Source organism: Ursus americanus, chromosome 26 (assembly GCF_024610735.1).
Source record: "Ursus americanus isolate L20-20 chromosome 26, mUrsAme1.1.p, whole genome shotgun sequence".
Classification (NCBI taxonomy): Eukaryota; Metazoa; Chordata; class Mammalia; order Carnivora; family Ursidae; genus Ursus; species Ursus americanus.
The window spans coordinates 43,217,618-43,235,283 of record NC_142152.1 but is presented as its reverse complement, the minus strand read 5'-3'; the positions used below and the strand labels follow the sequence as shown (position 1 = coordinate 43,235,283).

At 61.7% G+C, this 17,666-nt stretch overlaps 1 protein-coding gene across 1 annotated transcript; it reads right to left on the bottom strand.

The window, feature by feature from the left end:
* Window positions 1-1,801: 1,801 nt before the first annotated feature.
* AMN (amnion associated transmembrane protein) lies at window positions 1,802-11,755 on the bottom strand. The gene is made up of 12 exons (XM_045777208.2): window positions 11,660-11,755; window positions 10,827-10,945; window positions 10,672-10,716; window positions 4,226-4,313; window positions 3,908-4,125; window positions 3,634-3,771; window positions 3,404-3,512; window positions 3,215-3,291; window positions 2,825-3,008; window positions 2,563-2,752; window positions 2,142-2,235; window positions 1,802-2,040 (listed from the first exon to the last, which is right to left on the bottom strand). Exons 1-12 carry the CDS (start codon window positions 11,700-11,702, stop codon window positions 1,960-1,962), a joined length of 1,386 nt encoding a protein of 461 aa, XP_045633164.2. The 5' UTR covers window positions 11,703-11,755; the 3' UTR covers window positions 1,802-1,959.
* Between the last annotated feature and the right edge of the window lie 5,911 nt (window positions 11,756-17,666).

Sequence of the window (17,666 nt, the reverse complement as noted above, 5' to 3'; positions counted from 1 at the left end):
CCACAGGGCACAAATGGCAGTCCTCGCCCCTGTTCCTGAAAGGGCCCGGGGTGTCCGAGCAGCGGGGACCATGCAAGGCACAGGTGGAGCCTTTCAGAGACGCGAGTGAAATAGCTTTGGCTGTGAAAACAGAAAACTGACGGAGGAGCAGGGCCGGCTGGGGCGCTCAGCTGGTAGCGGGGGGTGCAGCGGCGGTCGGCTCCCCGCGAGGGTGGGGGCGAGCGCGAGGACCAGCGCAACAAAGCGCCGTCCACCGGCTGCCTGACAGTCTGAACGGCGCGCGCTCGGCCGCCTTGCAAAAGCCCAAGAGCCGGAGGAGCAGAAGCGTGTGGGGTTCACGCCGCGGAGGGGAGCGCAGCCCCAGCAGTGACGGGTCCACACCGTGCACGGAACTGACCGCCGGCACACACCCGCCGCACAGACGCCCCCGGGGCCCTGGCCCAACACCATCCCACCCACGCCGTCCCACCCACACTGTCCCATGCACACTGTCCCACTCAGTCCACGCACTGCCGCCGTCCCACGCACACTTCCGCACTGTCCCACTCAGTCCCACGCACTGCCCTACGCACTGCCGCCGTCCCACGCACAGTCCCACGCACTGTCCCACGCACAGCCGCCGTCCCACGCACACTGTCCTGCACAGTCCCACGCACAGCCGCCGTCCCACGCACTGCCCCACGCACAGCCGCCATCCCACGCGCTGTCCCACTCCCACGCACTGCCCCACGCACTGCCGCCGTCCCACGCACAGTCCCACGCACAGTGTCCCACAGTCCCACGCACAGCCGCCATCCCACGCACTGTCCCACTCAGTCCCACGCACAGTCCCACACACTGCGCCGTCCCACACAGTCCCACGCACAGTCCCACGCACACTGACCCACGCACTGTCCCACGCAGAGCCGTGTGAGGCGCCCCGGCCCCCACACCCCAGGGCAGAGCAGCCCTCAGAAGGGGGCGAGCCTTGCAGCGGTGGACACCGGACACCAACCCCCAAGGACACCCCGTCAGCCCCGAGCTCCCCCTCGGGGGGGGGGGGGCTCTAGCCGCCCTGCCGCCCAGTCAGGACAGCATCCGGGTCTCTGGTGGCCGCGCAGGTGCTCAGCCTGGGCTGGGCAGTGTGAGCCTGAGGAAAGGATGCAGAGTTCCCAGAGCCCACACAGCCGGTCAGCTCTCACTGCCCACCCGCCTGTCCTCCCACCCACGGCAAGAAGCCCGCTCTCCTAGACCAGCAGCAGCAGGACCTTCTTCTGGGAGCAGCCGGCCAATGAGAAACCGGCACCACCCTGAAGTCTCAGTTTCCCCCCATGGACTTTCATTCCAAACCGCCTCTCCCAACTCCCTCCTTTTTCTCTCTGATTCTATTCCTCTCCTGTGGTCTCCAGACTTGCCTGCCTATGGTTTAGCCATAGTCTGAACATCCCGCCGTGCAATTCCTCTGCCATTCCAGAATAAACCCGTTCTTCCGCTGAGATGACTGGCTGTTTTATTTGCAAGGTCGACAGCCTTTGGCATGATGTTGGGGGTGCCCTGGACAGCCAGCCTCACCAGGCGCCTCACGCCCGTGCTCCAGTCGCCTTCCCTTGCACCAGCGGCAGCCCCCTCCTTGTTCTGGGTGCAACTTTGCAGACTGCAATTTTCTGGTGGACCCGTTCTATAGGTAGTTCCCGGAGCTACCTTTGCGGATGGCCAGAAGGGAGGACTCGCAGGACCACCCCTCACCAATGGACGGACCGACGAGGGCACTCTCCGCGCTCAAGCAAAGGCATACGGGTGGGGGCACAGGAGACAACTGATAGCAGGTGCAGGAAACCTCTTTATTGGGCAAAGCCCTGTTTTAGGCCTGCGGGGGACAAGGAGTGTGGAGAAGGGGGCGGGGATCTCGCAAGGTCAAGGACCCGTACATTTCGCGGGGGCGGGAAGGCAGAAGTGAGAGTTGGCCAGTCACACGGCGGCTCAAGCCTCTGCCTCCGCGAAAAGCGGGTTCACGAAGTAGCTGCGGCTGGTGCTGCTGTTTTCCACCTTGGTCGCGGGAGGCTGCGGGGTGCGTAGAATCAAGGGGAGGGGGCGCAGAGTTAAGGGGCGTTGGCGCCCAGCACAGCCCCGGGGCAGACCGATACCCCCACCCGCCCCCTCACCGGCTCCGCGGAGCCCGCCACGTCGAACACGGGGTTGGAGAAGCCCAGGGGGTCCACGACGGGCGCGGGGGCCGCTTCGTCGCGCCTACTCCATCTGGAGAACAAGGACGCACGTGAGCCCTTGCAAGAAGACTTGCAGTGGCGGCTCCGCACACCTCCTGGTACCTGACCCTCCGCCACCGCGGCGTCTCCAGGCCGCCGGCCCCCGCGGACTCGCCCCGAAACCCCGCCCTGAGGCCCCGTCCCCGCGACCTGAGCCTCCACCCCGGGGCGGATGGGCCCCGCGGTCCCGCCCCGAGTACCTGAGGCCCCGCCCCATGACCCCGAGACCCGGCTGCCCGGGCCTCCGCCCCCCTGCAGATCCGCCCCGCGGCCCCACCGCCGCCCCCGAGCCCCCGACGCCGCAGCTCCGCCTGCGTACCTGAGCCTCGGAGCGCGGCGCAGCAGCAGCGCCCCCGCCACCAGCGCCAACAGCAACAGGAACAGCCCAGCCGTCACTCCGCCTGCCAGCTCCGCGCGCAAACCTGAACCGTCCAGCCCCTGCGCCGAGCCGTCCCCGACAGGCGCGCCCGACTCCCGGGCTGTAGCCGACAGGACCCCAAGGGCTTCACCTGCAAGGGCGCCGGCTCAGTCTCCCCCACGCGGGGCGGGGCAGGGACCGGGAAAAGCGCACCCGCGGTTACCGTGCTCGGCGACGTCCGCCAGGAGGGCACGGGCCAGCCGTCCCGCGCCGCCCGTCTCGGGCCCGGTCTCTGTCAGCACCACCTGAATCTCCGTGTCCGTGTCCGCCTCCGCGCCTGCGGTCCCGCGCGGCCGGGGCGGGCGCGGCACCTTGGACACGGCCACTTGCAGTCCCTGGTACTGGGGCTGGGGAGGGAGACAGGGTTGTCCCAGGGACTTCGCCCTCGGACCTGCGGGGGCGTTGGCGGCAGGGACGAATGGTGGGCAGGTGCGCAGAGAGTGACCGCGTCAGTGAGGCAAAGTAGGGTCCCGGGGTCCCTGCGGGGATGAAGGTCCCGGGCGGGGGCGGCGGGGCTGGTAGGGCTGGGGTGGGGGGCGCGCAGGCCCATTACCAGGAAGACTTGCAGCAGCCGCGCCCGGTACCGCTCAATGTCAAAGGTGGGGCCGTGGGTCAGCGACACGATGGCTCCTGCGACAGAAGGGTAGGGGTCGGCGCCGCGGGCCCAGGACCAACAGGGAAACAGGTCGAGCCCGCGTAGCTAGGCCGTCTCAGCACACACGTGCCGGGAGGGGGCGCTCACCGCAGAGGTCGCAGCACTGCCCCTCGGGCCGGAGGGCGTCATGGCAGGCGGCCGGGGGACAGCGACCGCCCAGGGGCTGGAGCAGGGCCTCGCAGATCCAGGGCAGCGCCTGCAGGAGGGAAGCGGCCGTCAGCACGGAGACGGTGCGGGCCGGACCGCGGCGGCAGAGGGCCGGCTCCAGGCCCCCACCCCGAGCGGGGCCCCCGCACCCCGCTGCGGGCCGCGCTCACCTCGGTGTTGCCGCAGACGCAGCCCGACGCGTCGGCGCAGCCCCCGGGGCCCACGCTCAGAGCCCCCGGCCCGTGGAAGCGCAGGCGGCCGGCGCGGGACGCCAGGAACGCAGCCAGGTCCTCGTCGCGCGTGAACGTCTGCGGGGGGCCGGGTCACGAGCGGAGCCAGCCCGAGGAGGGGACAGCCTCTGAGTGCTCGGAACTCACGTGTGGGGACTGCCCGGGCCGAGGCGCGGAGAGGAGGCCCGAGCCCCAGCCCCGCGCGCCAGCTCACCTGGCCCAGAGCCCGGACGCTGCGGACGCGCGCGGGGCGGGCGCCCGGGCCGAGGCCCACTCGAAAGGAGGCGTCGGACGGGAAGACGACGTCGTCGTGGCGGCAGGGCACGCGCTCGGCGTCCACGGAGAAGAGGCCGCGCGCCGCGTCCCCGGAGCGCCACAGGCGCGGGTCGTGCCACGAGAAGCGGTCGGGGTCGAGGAAGAGCGCGGGGGCGCCTGGGTGAGCGCGTGTCCCTGAGCTCCGCGGGCGGGGCGCCCCCCACCAGGCCCCGCCCGGACACGCCCCCCGGGCAGGCCCCGCCCCCGGGCCCCTCACCGGTCCCGCAGTCCGGGTCCCTGCCGGCGTCCGGGGCGCTGAAGCCGGCCCCCGAGGCCAGGACGAATTCCCCGTCCCGCGGCAGGAGCTGCGGAAAGCACAGGCGGAGGGGCGCCTCGCGGGGGGCCAGGGTGCCACAGGGTCCCGCCCCTGCCTCCGCGTTCCCGGGGAGGAGGGAGCGTAGGTCACCGAGCGGGAGGTGAGGTCAGGGGCTGGCGGCGCCTGGCCCCGGCTGAGGGTCAGAGAAGACGGAGGGAGCAGGACCGCAGGCCAAGGAGCCAGACCCAGCCTGAGACCTGGTGGTGTGAAGAGTTTGGGGCAAGGTGACACGAAGGTCATTGCCCTCTCCCGTCACCCCGAGAAACTGTACAAGCCAGGAACCCAAGCCGCGGGGCAGTGTGGAGGCAGCCCTGAACTGTGTGAGGGAGGGGGGCTGGTGGCAGGAAGGTACCGGCGCCTCAGAGTGGCCGCTGTCTCCCCTGCAGGCCTAGGCTCCGCCAGGGCAGCCCATTCACCACAAGTGGGGGGCCACAGCTCAGACCTCAGGTGTCAGAGGATCTGTGGCAGTGGGAAGGCCAGGTGAGGGAGGCCCGCGGCCCCTCCCTCCCCATCCCCTCTGAGCCCCAGGACTTTTGACCCTCAGGGTTGGGGTTGGAGATGAGGGCTGGGCCAGGGGAGCTGAGCTGCGCAGGGATCAGGAGGGGTTCCTCCTCATCTGGGGTAGTCCACACAGGGCCCAGCCTCAAGTCCTATCTTGCTTGTCCCCTACCTGAGCATGGGCCCTGACCAAGAGGCGACGCCTGGGGGGATGCGAGGTCACACCTGGGAGTGGAGCCCTGTGACCGCAAGGCAGGGCCACCCGCAGGTGCGGAGTGAGCCCTGGAGACAGATGGATATGCGCCTCAGGAACAGGGGAGGCCTTGGCAGGGCAAGGCTGACCAAGAACCCGTTTTTGGAAAGAACCAAAGGGGGTTGAATCACTATACTGTACCCGGAAAGTAATATAACACTGTATGTTTACACTGGAATTAAGATTTAAACTTAATAATAAAAAGAACCAAAGGGGGAAAATATAAATAAGTTCCAGAACACGGAATAATTGAAAGGAAGAGCACACTAGGTGAGATAAACACGCGGACTGGTCCAGCTGGAGAAGCCCCAGTGACGGGTGTTCCTGGGAAGGGACTCTGCGGGGCAGGATAGGGTGGAGCCCCCGAGAGGAGGGAGGATCAACACCGCAGTGCCAAAATGCAGATACAAAGGAGGGGGACGATATTGAAGAAGCAAGGAGGATGCGCTTTCCCGATTTGAAGAAAGCTGAGAAAGCTCAGATGGAAAGGCGTCACATGGCATGGGAAGCAAGGAAAATCACACCCAGACACGTGGCAGTGTGTGTAGAGACATCAGCGACACAGAGAACATTCTAAAAGCTTCAGAGAGAAAGAACAGATCACCCAGCAAAGACGAAAAAACTCAGAGGTCAGGTTTATCAGCAACAACAATGGATGCAAAAAGACAATGTAATAATAGTTTATGTATTAAAGGAAAAGAAGGTCCCATCTCCCATCTAGAATTTTCTACCCGGCCAATGGTCCATTCCAATGCAGGAGCATAATGGAAAGACTTCAGACAGCGGCAGAGACCTGCCCTGAAAACATAGTTGGAGGAAAAAGGAAAGAAATGGGAAGGAAACACACCAAAAGGACTTGTTTGTGGGAAGACACACACACTGAGAAGCTTAAGAAATAAAAAGGACTGCCAGACTTGAAAACCTGGATGAAATGTATCAATTTCTAGAAAAATTCAAAATGTCGGGGGCGCCTGGGTGGCTCAGTTGTTAAGCGTGTGTCTGCCTTCGGCTCAGGGCGCGATCCCAGAGTCCTGGGATCGAGCCCCGCATCAGGCTCCTCCGCTGGGAGCCTGCTTCTTCCTCTCCCACTCCCCCTGCTTGTGTTCCCTCTCTCGCTGGCTGTCTCTCTCTCTCTGTCAAATAAATAAATAAAATCTTAAAAAAAAAATTCAAAATGTCAAAATCGACACAAAAGCAATAGAGAACTTGCATAGACCAGCAAGCATTAAGGAAATTAAAATGTCAGTCGCTTTCTAGCACCAGTGTTTTCACACGTGAAGTACCCTACACTTTCAAGGAACAACTGATTTCTTGTCACAGAAGTCGTTCTGGGAAACAGAAAAAAGAGTGAAAATTGCCCAGGCCATTTCATGAGGCCTGTGGTAATCTTGATTCCAAAACCAGATGAAGAAAAAGTGTAGGTTTGTTCTACTTATAAATGTAGATGCAAAAAAAAAAAAAAAAAAAATCCTAAATAAAAGATCAGCTGACCAGGGGCACCTGGGTGGTACAGTCGGTTGTGTCCAGATCTTGGTTTTGGCTCAGGTCGTGATCTTGGGGTCGTGGGATCGGTGGTGACGGGCTCCGCACTCAGCAGGGAGTTGGCTTGGGATTCTCTCTCTCCCTCTGCCCCTCCCGCTCACACGCGCTCTCTCTAAAATAAATAAATAAATCTTTAAGATATATCTGTATTAGGTGACTAGCTCCAATAGTGTGTTTTAAAAATACATGGTGATCATGGGGTTCGGTCCCAGGACGGCTCTCATCCCCACTTCCCAGCAGTGCACATGATGGTGTCCCAGCAGACGGCGGTGAGCAGTTTGTGCCAACAAAACCGACTTGTCGGGGCAGAGGGAAGTCAGGAGTCTTGCAGAAAGGGCATGCTCCGACCCGCACCTACAGGAAGGTGCCAGGAGGCCATCGGTCTCGCAATGACAGTTCAGCCTCAGGAAACCTCATTAACAGGCTGAAAAGAGGGAGGGGGCAATCGTATCTCACTCGATGTAAAAAACCCAATAACAACAACAACAAAAATGCCAGAGAAGTCTAACAAATCTATTTATGATTTTGTAAGAAGCTGCTAGCAAGCTATAATAGAATTTCCACAATTCAATAAAGTTTATGTACCAAAACCCTACAGCAAACATTACACTCCATGGAGAGACGAGACATGCCTTCTCACTCACCCTGGAACAAGACACGGCTGCCCGCTTTTGTCACTTTTGTTTAACCTAGGGGAGGGGTCCTGGACAATGTTATTTTTTTTTAAGATTTATTTATTTATTTTATAGAGATAGAGAGTGGGGGAAGGGGCAGAGGGAGCGGGGAGAGAGAATCCCAAGCAGACTCCCCGCTGGGCATGGAGCCCAACACAGGGCTCGATCCCACAACCCTGAGATCATGACCTGAGCCGAAACCAAGAGTCGGACACTGAACCAACTGAGCCACCCAGGCGCCTCCTAGACAAAGCTATCTGGAAAGAAAAAGAAATAAAAGGAGTTAGGACTGGAAGGAAGGAGGAACAACTATCATCACTTATAAAAATAAACAATCAAAACATATAATTTTTAAAAATAGAGTACCGTTCCCAATACAAACCACGTTACAAAGTGTTTATGAATGGGCCGATCTCTACAAGACTCTGTGGGGACCCCTCGAAAACTCTAGTACCAAGTTTTATGATGGATGATGTGAAACATTTGCAGAGAAATTCGTGGCCTGTTGGTATAAATCGGGTGTTCATTCCCAAACCAAATTCCAGGGTTTTGTTGCAGCTGTTGCTATCTGATAAACCCACCCTCCCTTTCCTCTGCAACAATCCGATCGACAAAGAACTAGTTGGCCTCGTAGCAGAAGAGTGGACAGGGGAGTTGCCCCAGTGGGCATTCAGACCACCCACAGAGCCGCCGCGTGAGGACCGCGGGGTGCCGGCGGCCCAGGAACAGGCAAAGGGACAAGGGAGGACTCTGAGACCTCCCTGCAGCCAGGGCGGCTGAGCCACAAGGCCAAGGGGCGAGGCTGTGGCTTGGAGGAAGACGTCAGAAGTGGGGCTTATTCTAAGGAGAAGAATAAAGCTGGTTCCCTGGCTAGAGCCCCACTCCAGCGTGCACTCCTGATGGCAGGATAGACGAATGCTCGGCCATGGCCGTGACTCAGCAGCAGCCAAGGGAGTCTTAGAACACCGCAAAAACCGTACAAGGCAGTGGGTCTGGCATCGCAGATTACACTGAGGGCTGCTGTTTGGCGAAGGGCACCACAGGCAGAAAGGGCACAGTGAGAAGACGCTTGCCGTCTTGCAACGCAACCATGGATCGATGGACAAAAATTATGAGATTCCTCCAGACCAAGATAACTGGGTGAATAGAAATGGGAGGGGAGAGGGGGTTCAGGAAGGAGAAAATCCCAGGGAGGGAAGCTCCAAACCTGAGAGGGACAAATGAAAACACAGCGGCAGCTGCCCCTGTTTCCAGGGCCACATCTGGGCAGCCAGGTAATGCTGAGCAGCGGGGCTGGGAGGCAGTCTGGGGCAGCTCGGGGTCCATTCAGCCTGTTCCCGGGCCCCTGGACAGTTCCCACCTGGGTCTTCCAGTGGGGGTGGGAGGGTGGGGGGAAGCCCCCGAGCAGGAGGAAGAGAGGCAGCGGAAGTGAGGGGGTGCCTCACGGTCCCCCAGGAAAAGAGGCGGGACTCGGATTTGGACAGCTAGGGATGGAAAGAAGGGCCAGATAGAGAGACCTGTCAGGCGATGAATGGATGAATGAATGTCTAAGATCCTCAAACTCTGGGGCGCCTGGGTGGCACAGCGGTTAAGCGTCTGCCTTCGGCTCAGGGCGTGATCCCGGCGTTATGGGATCGAGCCCCACATCAGGCTCCTCTGCTATGAGCTTGCTTCTTCCTCTCCCACTCCCCCTGCTTGTGTTCCCTCTCTCGCTGGCTGTCTCTATCTCTGTCGAATAAATAAATAAAATCTTTAAAAAAAAAAAAAAGATCCTCAAACTCTTTCAAAGGAGATCATGAAAATGATCTGGAGAAGGGTCCCAGACCCCAGGCCCCCGCCCCGGCTGACCTCCTGCTCGAGGGTCCCACACCTGCTCTGGATGCTCCTCTTGGATGCCCCTCTCTTCCTGCTCCAGGCTGCTGCCTGCCTGGTCACCACAGTTAGGCACGGGCAGGGGGAGTGGGCGCTGGGTCCGGCTGCTCCCCCCATGCCTCCCCTGCTCCTTCACCTGGCTGCTGCCCCCTTCCACACCTTAGTCTTTGGGTTGGGCAGATGTGAAAGGGCATCCCAACCCCAGATCTGCGGACCGGGACCCCCAGTCTCTGCCCGATGCCCCCTCCCCAGGCAGGGACAGCTCTGGCTCACACGGAGGGGTAGGGCTCCCTTGCACTGATTTGTCCTGCCCCACAAGTGGCAGGGTCCCACCATGAATTGCCGCTTTGGGAAACCATCCATTAGCCAAGACAACTCAGGGAGTGGAAATAAGGCCTGGGGTCCTCAGATCTTGCATCTGAGCAAGAGATGGGGTGGGGCCAGGGCCACCCGATGCCTCCCCCAACTCACCTGCCCGCACAAAACCCAGTGGCCTCTAAATGAGGACCCCAGCCCTGGCACCCACACCCAGAGCCCCCCTCCCCCATCTCCACCCTTGCTCAGAGCCGGCAACCCTCCGACAGGACAGTGATCCAACCCAGAGGACAGAGGGCGCCGTGGAGCCTCTTAACTAGGAGGAGTCTCGGGAAAGGACACTTTAAATCAGGGAGCGGTGGCTCTTTCTGCAAAGGGCCGGACAGAAAATACGTTAAGATTTGAGGCCACACAGACTCCCTCATGTCCACTCAGCTCTGCCTGGTAGTGCGACGGTGGCCAGAGATGCTGGCACCCGAACGGGCGGGGCTGTGTGCTGATAAAACTTTACTTACCAACATTGAGGTTCGTGTTCTATATTTCCCGTGCCACAAAAGTCATCTTTTGGTTTTTTCCCCCCCCCAACTCTTTAAAAAATTGAAAACCATTCTCAGCTCCGGCCACACGGCTGCATTTGGGCAGTAAGGAGCTTGCTGACCCCGCCTTTCACAGACAGCCAGAGTCTTTCTCCCAGGCCTTAACACATCCCGAAAGCTCCAGGCAAGCAGGCGGCATCTCCCAAATTTACTGGCCACGGAACCTCTTCAACCCTCCTAATTCCCACCATTCTCTGGAACACTAGTGTCCTGCAAAGCAGTTTGAGAGAAAGACCCCGAGGTTTCTGATGGTACTGGGAAAAAGAAAGACTTTGAGGAGAAGAGTGGGGGAAGGATGTTTCCTGGAGCACACCTTAGAGAAGACAGGCTACTGGGGGGCTGGAGGCCAGAAGCAGAGGGCAGCCGGGACAGGAGGCACCTTCTGAACCCCTTTGCAAGGCTGGGGCACAGCCTGAGCTGGGGCCATAGGACCAGTGTCTGCCCTCCCGGATGGGTCCCACAACCTCGCAGAAGCCCCTCCAGAAGCCAAAGGCACAATGCCTGCACGGATGATCTCGAGGGAAGAAAGCGGCTTCCGGTGGGCCAGCGGGACCCCCAGCCCCCCTCCGACCCGAGTCTCAGCCGCAGCCCCCTCACCATGTCCGAGATGCTGTGACCTTCTCGCACCAGGACTGACACCATCTGCAGGAAGAAGTGGCCTTGGCTAGCGGACCCCCTCTGTCTCTCCCCGACCCCTGGCCACCCGAGTCCCCATCCCAAGCCCCCCGGGGAGGGGCGTGTGGTGAAGGCACCTTGTTTGCGGGGAACTTGACGGCGGCGCCCGCGCACGGGGTCCGGTTCTGGCTCCAGTTGGCGGCGGCTTCAAAGTCGGTGTTGGGGATCCAGAGTTTGTAGGCAGCCCGGGTCAGCGCTGGGGATGGGGATGACTGAGTTCATCCTGCTCAGACGCCCCCACTCCCAGGCAGAGGGAAGGTTGGTCCCACAGCCCGGGCGCAGATGGGGTAGCCAGGGCGGCCCAGACCCTGCGGGAGCCCCATCCCGGTGCTGACGAACTCCTACTGGATCTGCGGAGCCCGCTCCTATGTGCCCCCTCTAGGCCGCTCTCCAAGATCGCCTCCTCGCCCCGCCCCCAGTTTGCCCATCGATGAAGCAGAGGGCACGGCCAGGCAAGGACCGAGGGGCCGAGATGAAGGATAGCGGAGGCCTCTGCCAAGTAGAAGGGGCTGGAGGGCGGGCATTGACTGGGAGCTGTGTCCTGAGGGACCCGCGAGGGGCGTAAGAGAAGGGGGCGGGGCTTCAGTTTTCAAGGTCCCAGGCCTTGGGGGCACCGAGGACGCGCGCCGGCCGGGGTGCAAAGGGGGAGGGTCAGCACGCCCTCGGGGACGGGGAAACTGAGTCGCTGCTGTGGGCAGGGACTGGGGACAGTGCGCATCTCGCAAACCGACCACCGGCGCCCGAGGGCAGGGCGGGGCCCCGAAGCGGGAGGGGGGTCTGGCCGGGGTCCTAGACTCTACAAGGCCAGGGAGCCTCTCCAGCTCCCGCCGCCCGCCCGGGGAGAGCCGAGGCCCTCGGGGGCGTGTGCGGCCCGCAGCCTCCGGGCCCCACCAGGGCGACCCCAGCTTACCGCACAGCTGCAGCCACAGCAGGACCCGGCCCAGCGCGCCCATCCCGCCGCGCTCCCGCGTCGCCACCCGGAGACTTTGCCCCGCGGGACCCACCTGACCGGGCGGGGCGGGGCGGGACGGCCGGGCGGTTACACATTTACCCCCGGGGCCCCTCGAGGCGCCGGTCGGACTCGCTCCTTCCCCCACACTCAGCCCTCCCGGACCTGAGGACCTTGGGTGCCCAGGAAGAGGAGCTTGTCGCGACCCACCTGCTCCGGGACAAGGGTGTCTTGGGAGCCCGGGCTTGCTAAACCACCTCTGGTTTCCCTGCTGTCCCTGACCCTGTGCGGCTGGGGCTGCGCCTTCTCTGCCCACCTACTGGGGCTGGGTGTCCACCCTTCCATGCAGGGCCCTCCTGCCTCCTGGCCTGAAAGCACCGTGGATGCTGGCAGATGGGCTTTGCGGGGCAAGTGCCTGTGAACAAATGGGGAGCGGTTGGTAGCGGGTGCATGGTGAGTGGCGGAGGGTGCGTGCACTGGGTGGCCATGGAGGAGGAACGGAAGGGTGGGGGATGGTGAGTGACAGGAATGCACAGGAATTGAGGGGCAGTGGTTGGAGGATGAGTCTTGTGTGTTGGGTAGATGTTGCAAGGGTGTTGGGGAGTGGTGGGTGGATGGATGGATGGATGGAGGGGAGTGGATTGTGGAAGGAAGGCCAATGGATGGTGGATAGTGTTTGGGTGGGGAAGAATGGTAGACAAAAATGGTGCTTGGGTAAGTGGATGCGTGATGGGTGAAATATAAATCACAGATGTCGGATGGAGTTTGTGGAGATGAACGGTGGGTGAGAAAAGGTGGTTTCTGGCTGATGGCTGGCTGGTAGGTGAGACTGAAAGGTGGATGAGTGGATGAACAGGACTTAGATGGACCGAGTAGCAGGTTAGTAGAGGGCTGGCTGATGGGAAGATGAGAGCAGAGATCATAGCTGGATCAATGGATGGTTGGATGGATGGACAGGTGGACTGATTGTGTAGGGGGTGTCTGAGGCATGGAGCTGGGGTGGATGTTGGGGAGTGGCGGAGGATGGATTTGTGGGGGATGGGACGGTAGAGGGTAGGTGGGTGGGTGGACAGACTGGGCACAGTAAACTGGATGATGGGCAGTGGGTTATAGGTGGGGCAGGTGGTGAATTGATCATCAGGGGATAGGGTGACCCGTGGATGATGGCGCCTTCTCGGTTATGGTTGATGGCAAGGGGAGGAGTGGCGGGTGGGCCACTGTGTCCAGGACGAGCTGGTGAGGGGAGAATGACTGTGGAATGGGGGATGGAGGGCAGGTGATGGACATGGGCTTGGAGGTGGAGGACTGTGTGTACTACCCATACGAGGGGAAGGCCTTAGCCTTGGGGTTCCCTGGTGCCTTCCTCCCTCCTGCCCACCCTGCCCTCTCCTATATGCCCCCCCCCTCCTCTGCAGACCCCTGGAATTAGACTCTTCACTCTGACTGGTCTTTGGGTCTCCCCCATAGCCGGCATCTCATCCAAGGAGGATGCGACCTGCCACTGGGGCCATTCCGGCCTCTTCACGCACTGGGAAGGGGCAGGACTTCTCTGACTGGGATCAGGGAGGGAGCACGCCAGCTTGTGCCACCCTTCAGCCCAGTGGGATGCGGGCACCTGCTCTCAGGCGGGCAGTGGAGCCAGCCCTGCTGGAGGCGTCAGCCCCCAGCCCGGCCTGGGTCGGGGAGGGGGGTCTTCCTGGCCCTGGAATTTGGCCTTGTCTGCCTGTTCCTCTGCAGAAGCCTTGACCAGGAACAGAGGGGCTATTTGGAGGTCACATCTGTTTTGTCCCCTTGCCTTGCTCCTTGCTGGGAAGCAGGCAGTTCTGTGGCCTGGTGCTTCCTGGGACTCCAGCAGGGTGTCTGGCTCTGCTCCCCTCACCCGCTCCCACCACCCCACTTGTGGCTTTCAAGGCAGAGAGCTTGGGGGGCTCAGCGAACTTCACTCCCAGGGCCCAGAGCACTGTAGCCAAGCCTGAAAGTCCAGGCAGTTCTTCCCAAGGGTGGCGGCTCCTTTCTCTCAACTCAGAAAGTGGATTGCACTGAGGCCGAGGCCCAAGAGAGGCTCTAGAAGAGGGGTGGTCGGGACTTGGGGAAATGGAGCTTTCTGACCCACTTGGGCAGACCATTCCCAGAGATACCGTGCTGTCTGAACAGGGCAGCAAGGCTGCCTGGGCAGTCAGAGAAACCTTCCTGGAAGAGATGGCGTTAAAGTGGGGACTCAGAGGTCATGGCTGTAGCCGCCGTGTGGACAGTGGACTGGAGGTGGCAGAACAGGAAGAGCTGGGGCCGCTGGGCCGTGAGACATCGGCATCCATCTCCCCACCCTGCAGGGGATATCCTTGAGCAGCAGCTGGACACGGGCCCCCGGGTACGCATGTGGGCACACACTTTGGAATCGTTCAGGACCTCAGGTGGACGGAGGAGAAATGCAAAGCCCAGGGCGAGTTTCTTCCAGTAACCAGCCGCCTCAGGCGAGGTTGGGCTCCAAGGGCCGGCCAGCGCGTGGTCTCCGTGTCTGCCCGTGTGTCTCAGTCTCACTCTGTCTTGGCTTGACGGCCCCGCGGTGTTGGTTTCCCTCTGCGCGCGACCTTCTCCATGCGGCAGGAAAGATGGCCTGGGGGGAACTGAAGCCCACTCCTCCCTGACTAGGCCTAGCACGGGTTCCGGTTTCCAGAGCTGCACGAATCCCAGGGCACAGGGACACTGTGCTGTGCTGGGCCACCTCAGCCCTCCCCTGATGTGAGGGTGTGTGACAGCCCTGCCGCCTGCGGGGTGGGGAGGGTTCCCACCCAGACTTGCAGAGCTATTGGGAATCACTCCCTTACCACTCCCCCCCTTCTCTACAACTCTGTGGAAATGGATCCGGCCCCAAGAACATTTCCCCAGCTCCTTCACCCCATCTTTGTCCCTGATTTGCTGTGTGACCTTGGGTAGTCTCCTACACATCTCTGGGCCTTCTCCAGCGTGCATGATTCTCTTCCCACACGGGGAAAGAGGCGTGAGGTGGGGGCTGTGGGACGATGGGGTTGGAGCCCCTTTAAGACTCCAGTCTCTGCAGGAAGTCACCTCTCCAGAGAGGCCATCGTGGGCCTCCCCACCGTCAGCACCCTCCGCCATGTGCCCTGGGGCTGACTAGGTACTGCCTGGAGCACAGGGGCCACCCCAAAAATCTGTATGGAAGGAAGGGATGGCTGACACTGCCCACAGGCAGGCCCTGCAGCCCTGGAATAGTCCCCTCCCCTGAGCTGCGCCTTCCCTGCGCATGTCCCTGGGGCCAGGCCTGTAGCGGGGGGCTGGGAGCACGGCTGGGAGCACGGCCCTTCTGGGCTGGCTGTTGGCTGGGGAGGTGGAGGACGGACACACCACACCATTCTGAGCAGGGCTTGGAAGGAGCATGGATGGGGGAGCCAGAGTGTGCGGTGACTGCAAGGGAGCCACTGGGGCCAGGCGGCCAGGGCAGGCCTCTGTGAGGAGGTGCCATTGCAGACACCGCGTGACCCCCCGCACCCCAGCCGCAGGGGAGGGCCCAGCAGGCCAAGGTCAGCACCGAGTGTCTCCTGCCAGGCCGGTGGCCACCAGTGGCTGAGAGCATGTCCTCCCTGCCCCAAGAGCACTTTTCACAGGGGCCTCCCGCCACCCCAGAAGGCCTAACATGCTTTCCCATCCCCGCTGGGGCCTGCGCCCACTGCGGGCTCCTCGCTGCCCTGGGGCCTGGGGGAGGGGAGTAGCTGCGGGGGCCTCGGAGTTCCGCCCTCCTCCAAGGCCAGCCCTGAGGGTCGAGTGGCAGACCTGCTCTGCAGACCTTCCCTTCCCCTCGCTGCGGGGCCCTTTCACAGACCCCTCGGATTCAGGAGTTAGCTTCCACCGCGGTCCATTTTCAGGAAACCCACGCTTTACACCGAGCAGCCCCATCTGTAGGTCATCACCCATCTGGGGTGCCGGGAGCGTCCTGCAGGGTGAACCACAGTCACAGAAGACCAGCAGAGCGAAGGGAGGGCTCTCCAGACCTCGATGTTCTCACTTCAAAGAGACCCTCGGAGACTGGACGTGTCTGACCAAATGCAGTCGTGCGGTGGCCTCAGACATTTTTCCAGGTTTGGTCCCCGGCCCGTGTGGGATGGGCCAGCTTCCGCGCGGGGTAGTAGCACCAGGGGCCGGGAGCCAGCAGCGGGGCCGGGTTCCTGCACCCTTGCTCCGGGTGAGTTCCTAGTTCGTCCTCAGAAGTCCTGCTTGAAAGCGTTTGGAACACAGTGTCCCCAGAGCCGCGGGAGGCAGCGAGAGTCACAGTGCCCCGCCTGGCTGCCTCCCTCCCTGGTCCCCCAGCTCGCTGGGAGAGCCAGGCTGCCCCCAGTGCTGACACCAGGGACCCAGGCCAAGGCCGTGGCTGGTCTGACTGCCGCGCCGCCACGCTCAGTCCTGGGAGTGGTCCAGGCTTGGGTGGAGGAGCTGCTCCGAGCACCCTGTTTCTCATCGCACACGCCCTCCGCTGCTGGACAGCGGCCCAGATCTGCAGCCGCCTCTGCCCCCAGTCCCTTCGGGCGCCTCCGGCCGAGGTGCACCCACCAGGGGGCGCTCTTCTCCTGGGGTTTATGGCTCCCTTCCCTTCCTGAGCAACTCAGAAAAGAACTCCAGAAGGCTGACAGAAAAGCATCCAGTTTCTGAAATTCCGGCTGAGCGCAACCCCTCGGAAGGAGCTGGAAAACCCCAAGTCCACGTGGCTCTGTGGCTGCCCAGCCCACAGAGCTGTCCACGCTGCTGGTTCGGGCTGTCCTCAGGGGTTCTGGCTTCTGTGGCTGTGGGCCACCTGCAGTGTTGCTCAGCGGCCCTGGCGTGGTTGAGGCCACGGTGCAAGCCCAGGCCTGGGTGCCAGAGACGATGGAGCGCAAGGCTCTCACCACAGGGGTGGGTGGCCTTGGGAGCCTCTAGGCAGAGGGAGACGGTGCCCTTCTCTGGGTTCTGGGTGTGGGCACCTGCATTAGAAGAGCTGGGGGGCCCTGGGCTCCCCACTGTGTGCTTCACTGCAGGGCTGAGGGCATGGGGTGGGCAGGACTCTCTCGCGGGACCCCCAGCACCGGACAGCAGGAACTGTGTGGCCTAAGGGCCTGCGTAGGACTTCTGGACGGGTCCGCCCCTTCCTGCCGCCGTGGCGCTCTAGTGACCCAGTGGGGCTGCAGTGGCGACACCTGGAGGGGCAGGACCATGGGGGAGGGGCTGGCAGCTCCCATGGTTTTCACACCAGTGCTGGAAAGCAGGCTCCACACTGGGTAATTTGGGGTGCCCTCAACAGCTTCCTGCCCCTGGGCCTGGTCCACATAACTACCCAGAGACATGCTGAGCTGGGAGGGGTCATGCTGGCCCTCTACCCCCTAACACTCCTATGAGCAGCTGTTTAGAGCTGATTGTCTGGGGGCTCCTGGCGGGCTCGGTTGGAAGAGCATGCAACTCTTGATCTCAGGGTCGTGAGTTAGAGCCCCATGGTGGGCGAAGTGGTTACTGAAATAAATATTTAAAAAAAACCCTGGTTGCCTGGAGCCCTCACAAGATCAGCACTGAGCAGTTCTGTTCTTGTTTTTTTTCTAAGATTTATTTATTTAGGGGTGCCTAGTGGCAGTCAGTTAAGTGTCCGACTCTTGGTTTTGGTTCAGGTCATGATCTCAGGGTCATGAGATCGAGCGCCACATCGGGCTCCGCGCTGGGCACAGTCTCAAGCAGAGACTCCACTGACTGAGCCACCCAGGCGCCCTGGTACAGCTTTTTAATAACCACTTTTCAGAAAGGAGCTAGATGCTGTTCTTCCATTTGACAGATAAGGAACTGAGGCTCAAAGAGCCCAAAGCCCCCACGGCGGGTGAAGGCAGGCAGCTGGGTGGGTCCGGGGTCCGGGGCCCCTCCACCATGCCAGATGCCCCGGCATGGGCGTGGCGGGAGGGCGAGGGTTACCTCCCCTGCTCGGGACCAAGCCGCAGAC

Coding starts and splice junctions, on each gene's coding strand:
- AMN (XM_045777208.2), bottom strand. CDS start 11,702: ATGGGCGCGCTGGGCCGGGTCCTGCTGTGGCTGCAGCTGTGCG. Junction 4,126..4,225: donor GGACCCGGACTGCGGGACCG/GTGAGGGGCCCG, acceptor GCGCTCACCCAG/GCGCCCCCGCGCTCTTCCTC. Junction 3,772..3,907: donor GCGTCCGGGCTCTGGGCCAG/GTGAGCTGGCGC, acceptor GGCCCCCCGCAG/ACGTTCACGCGCGACGAGGA.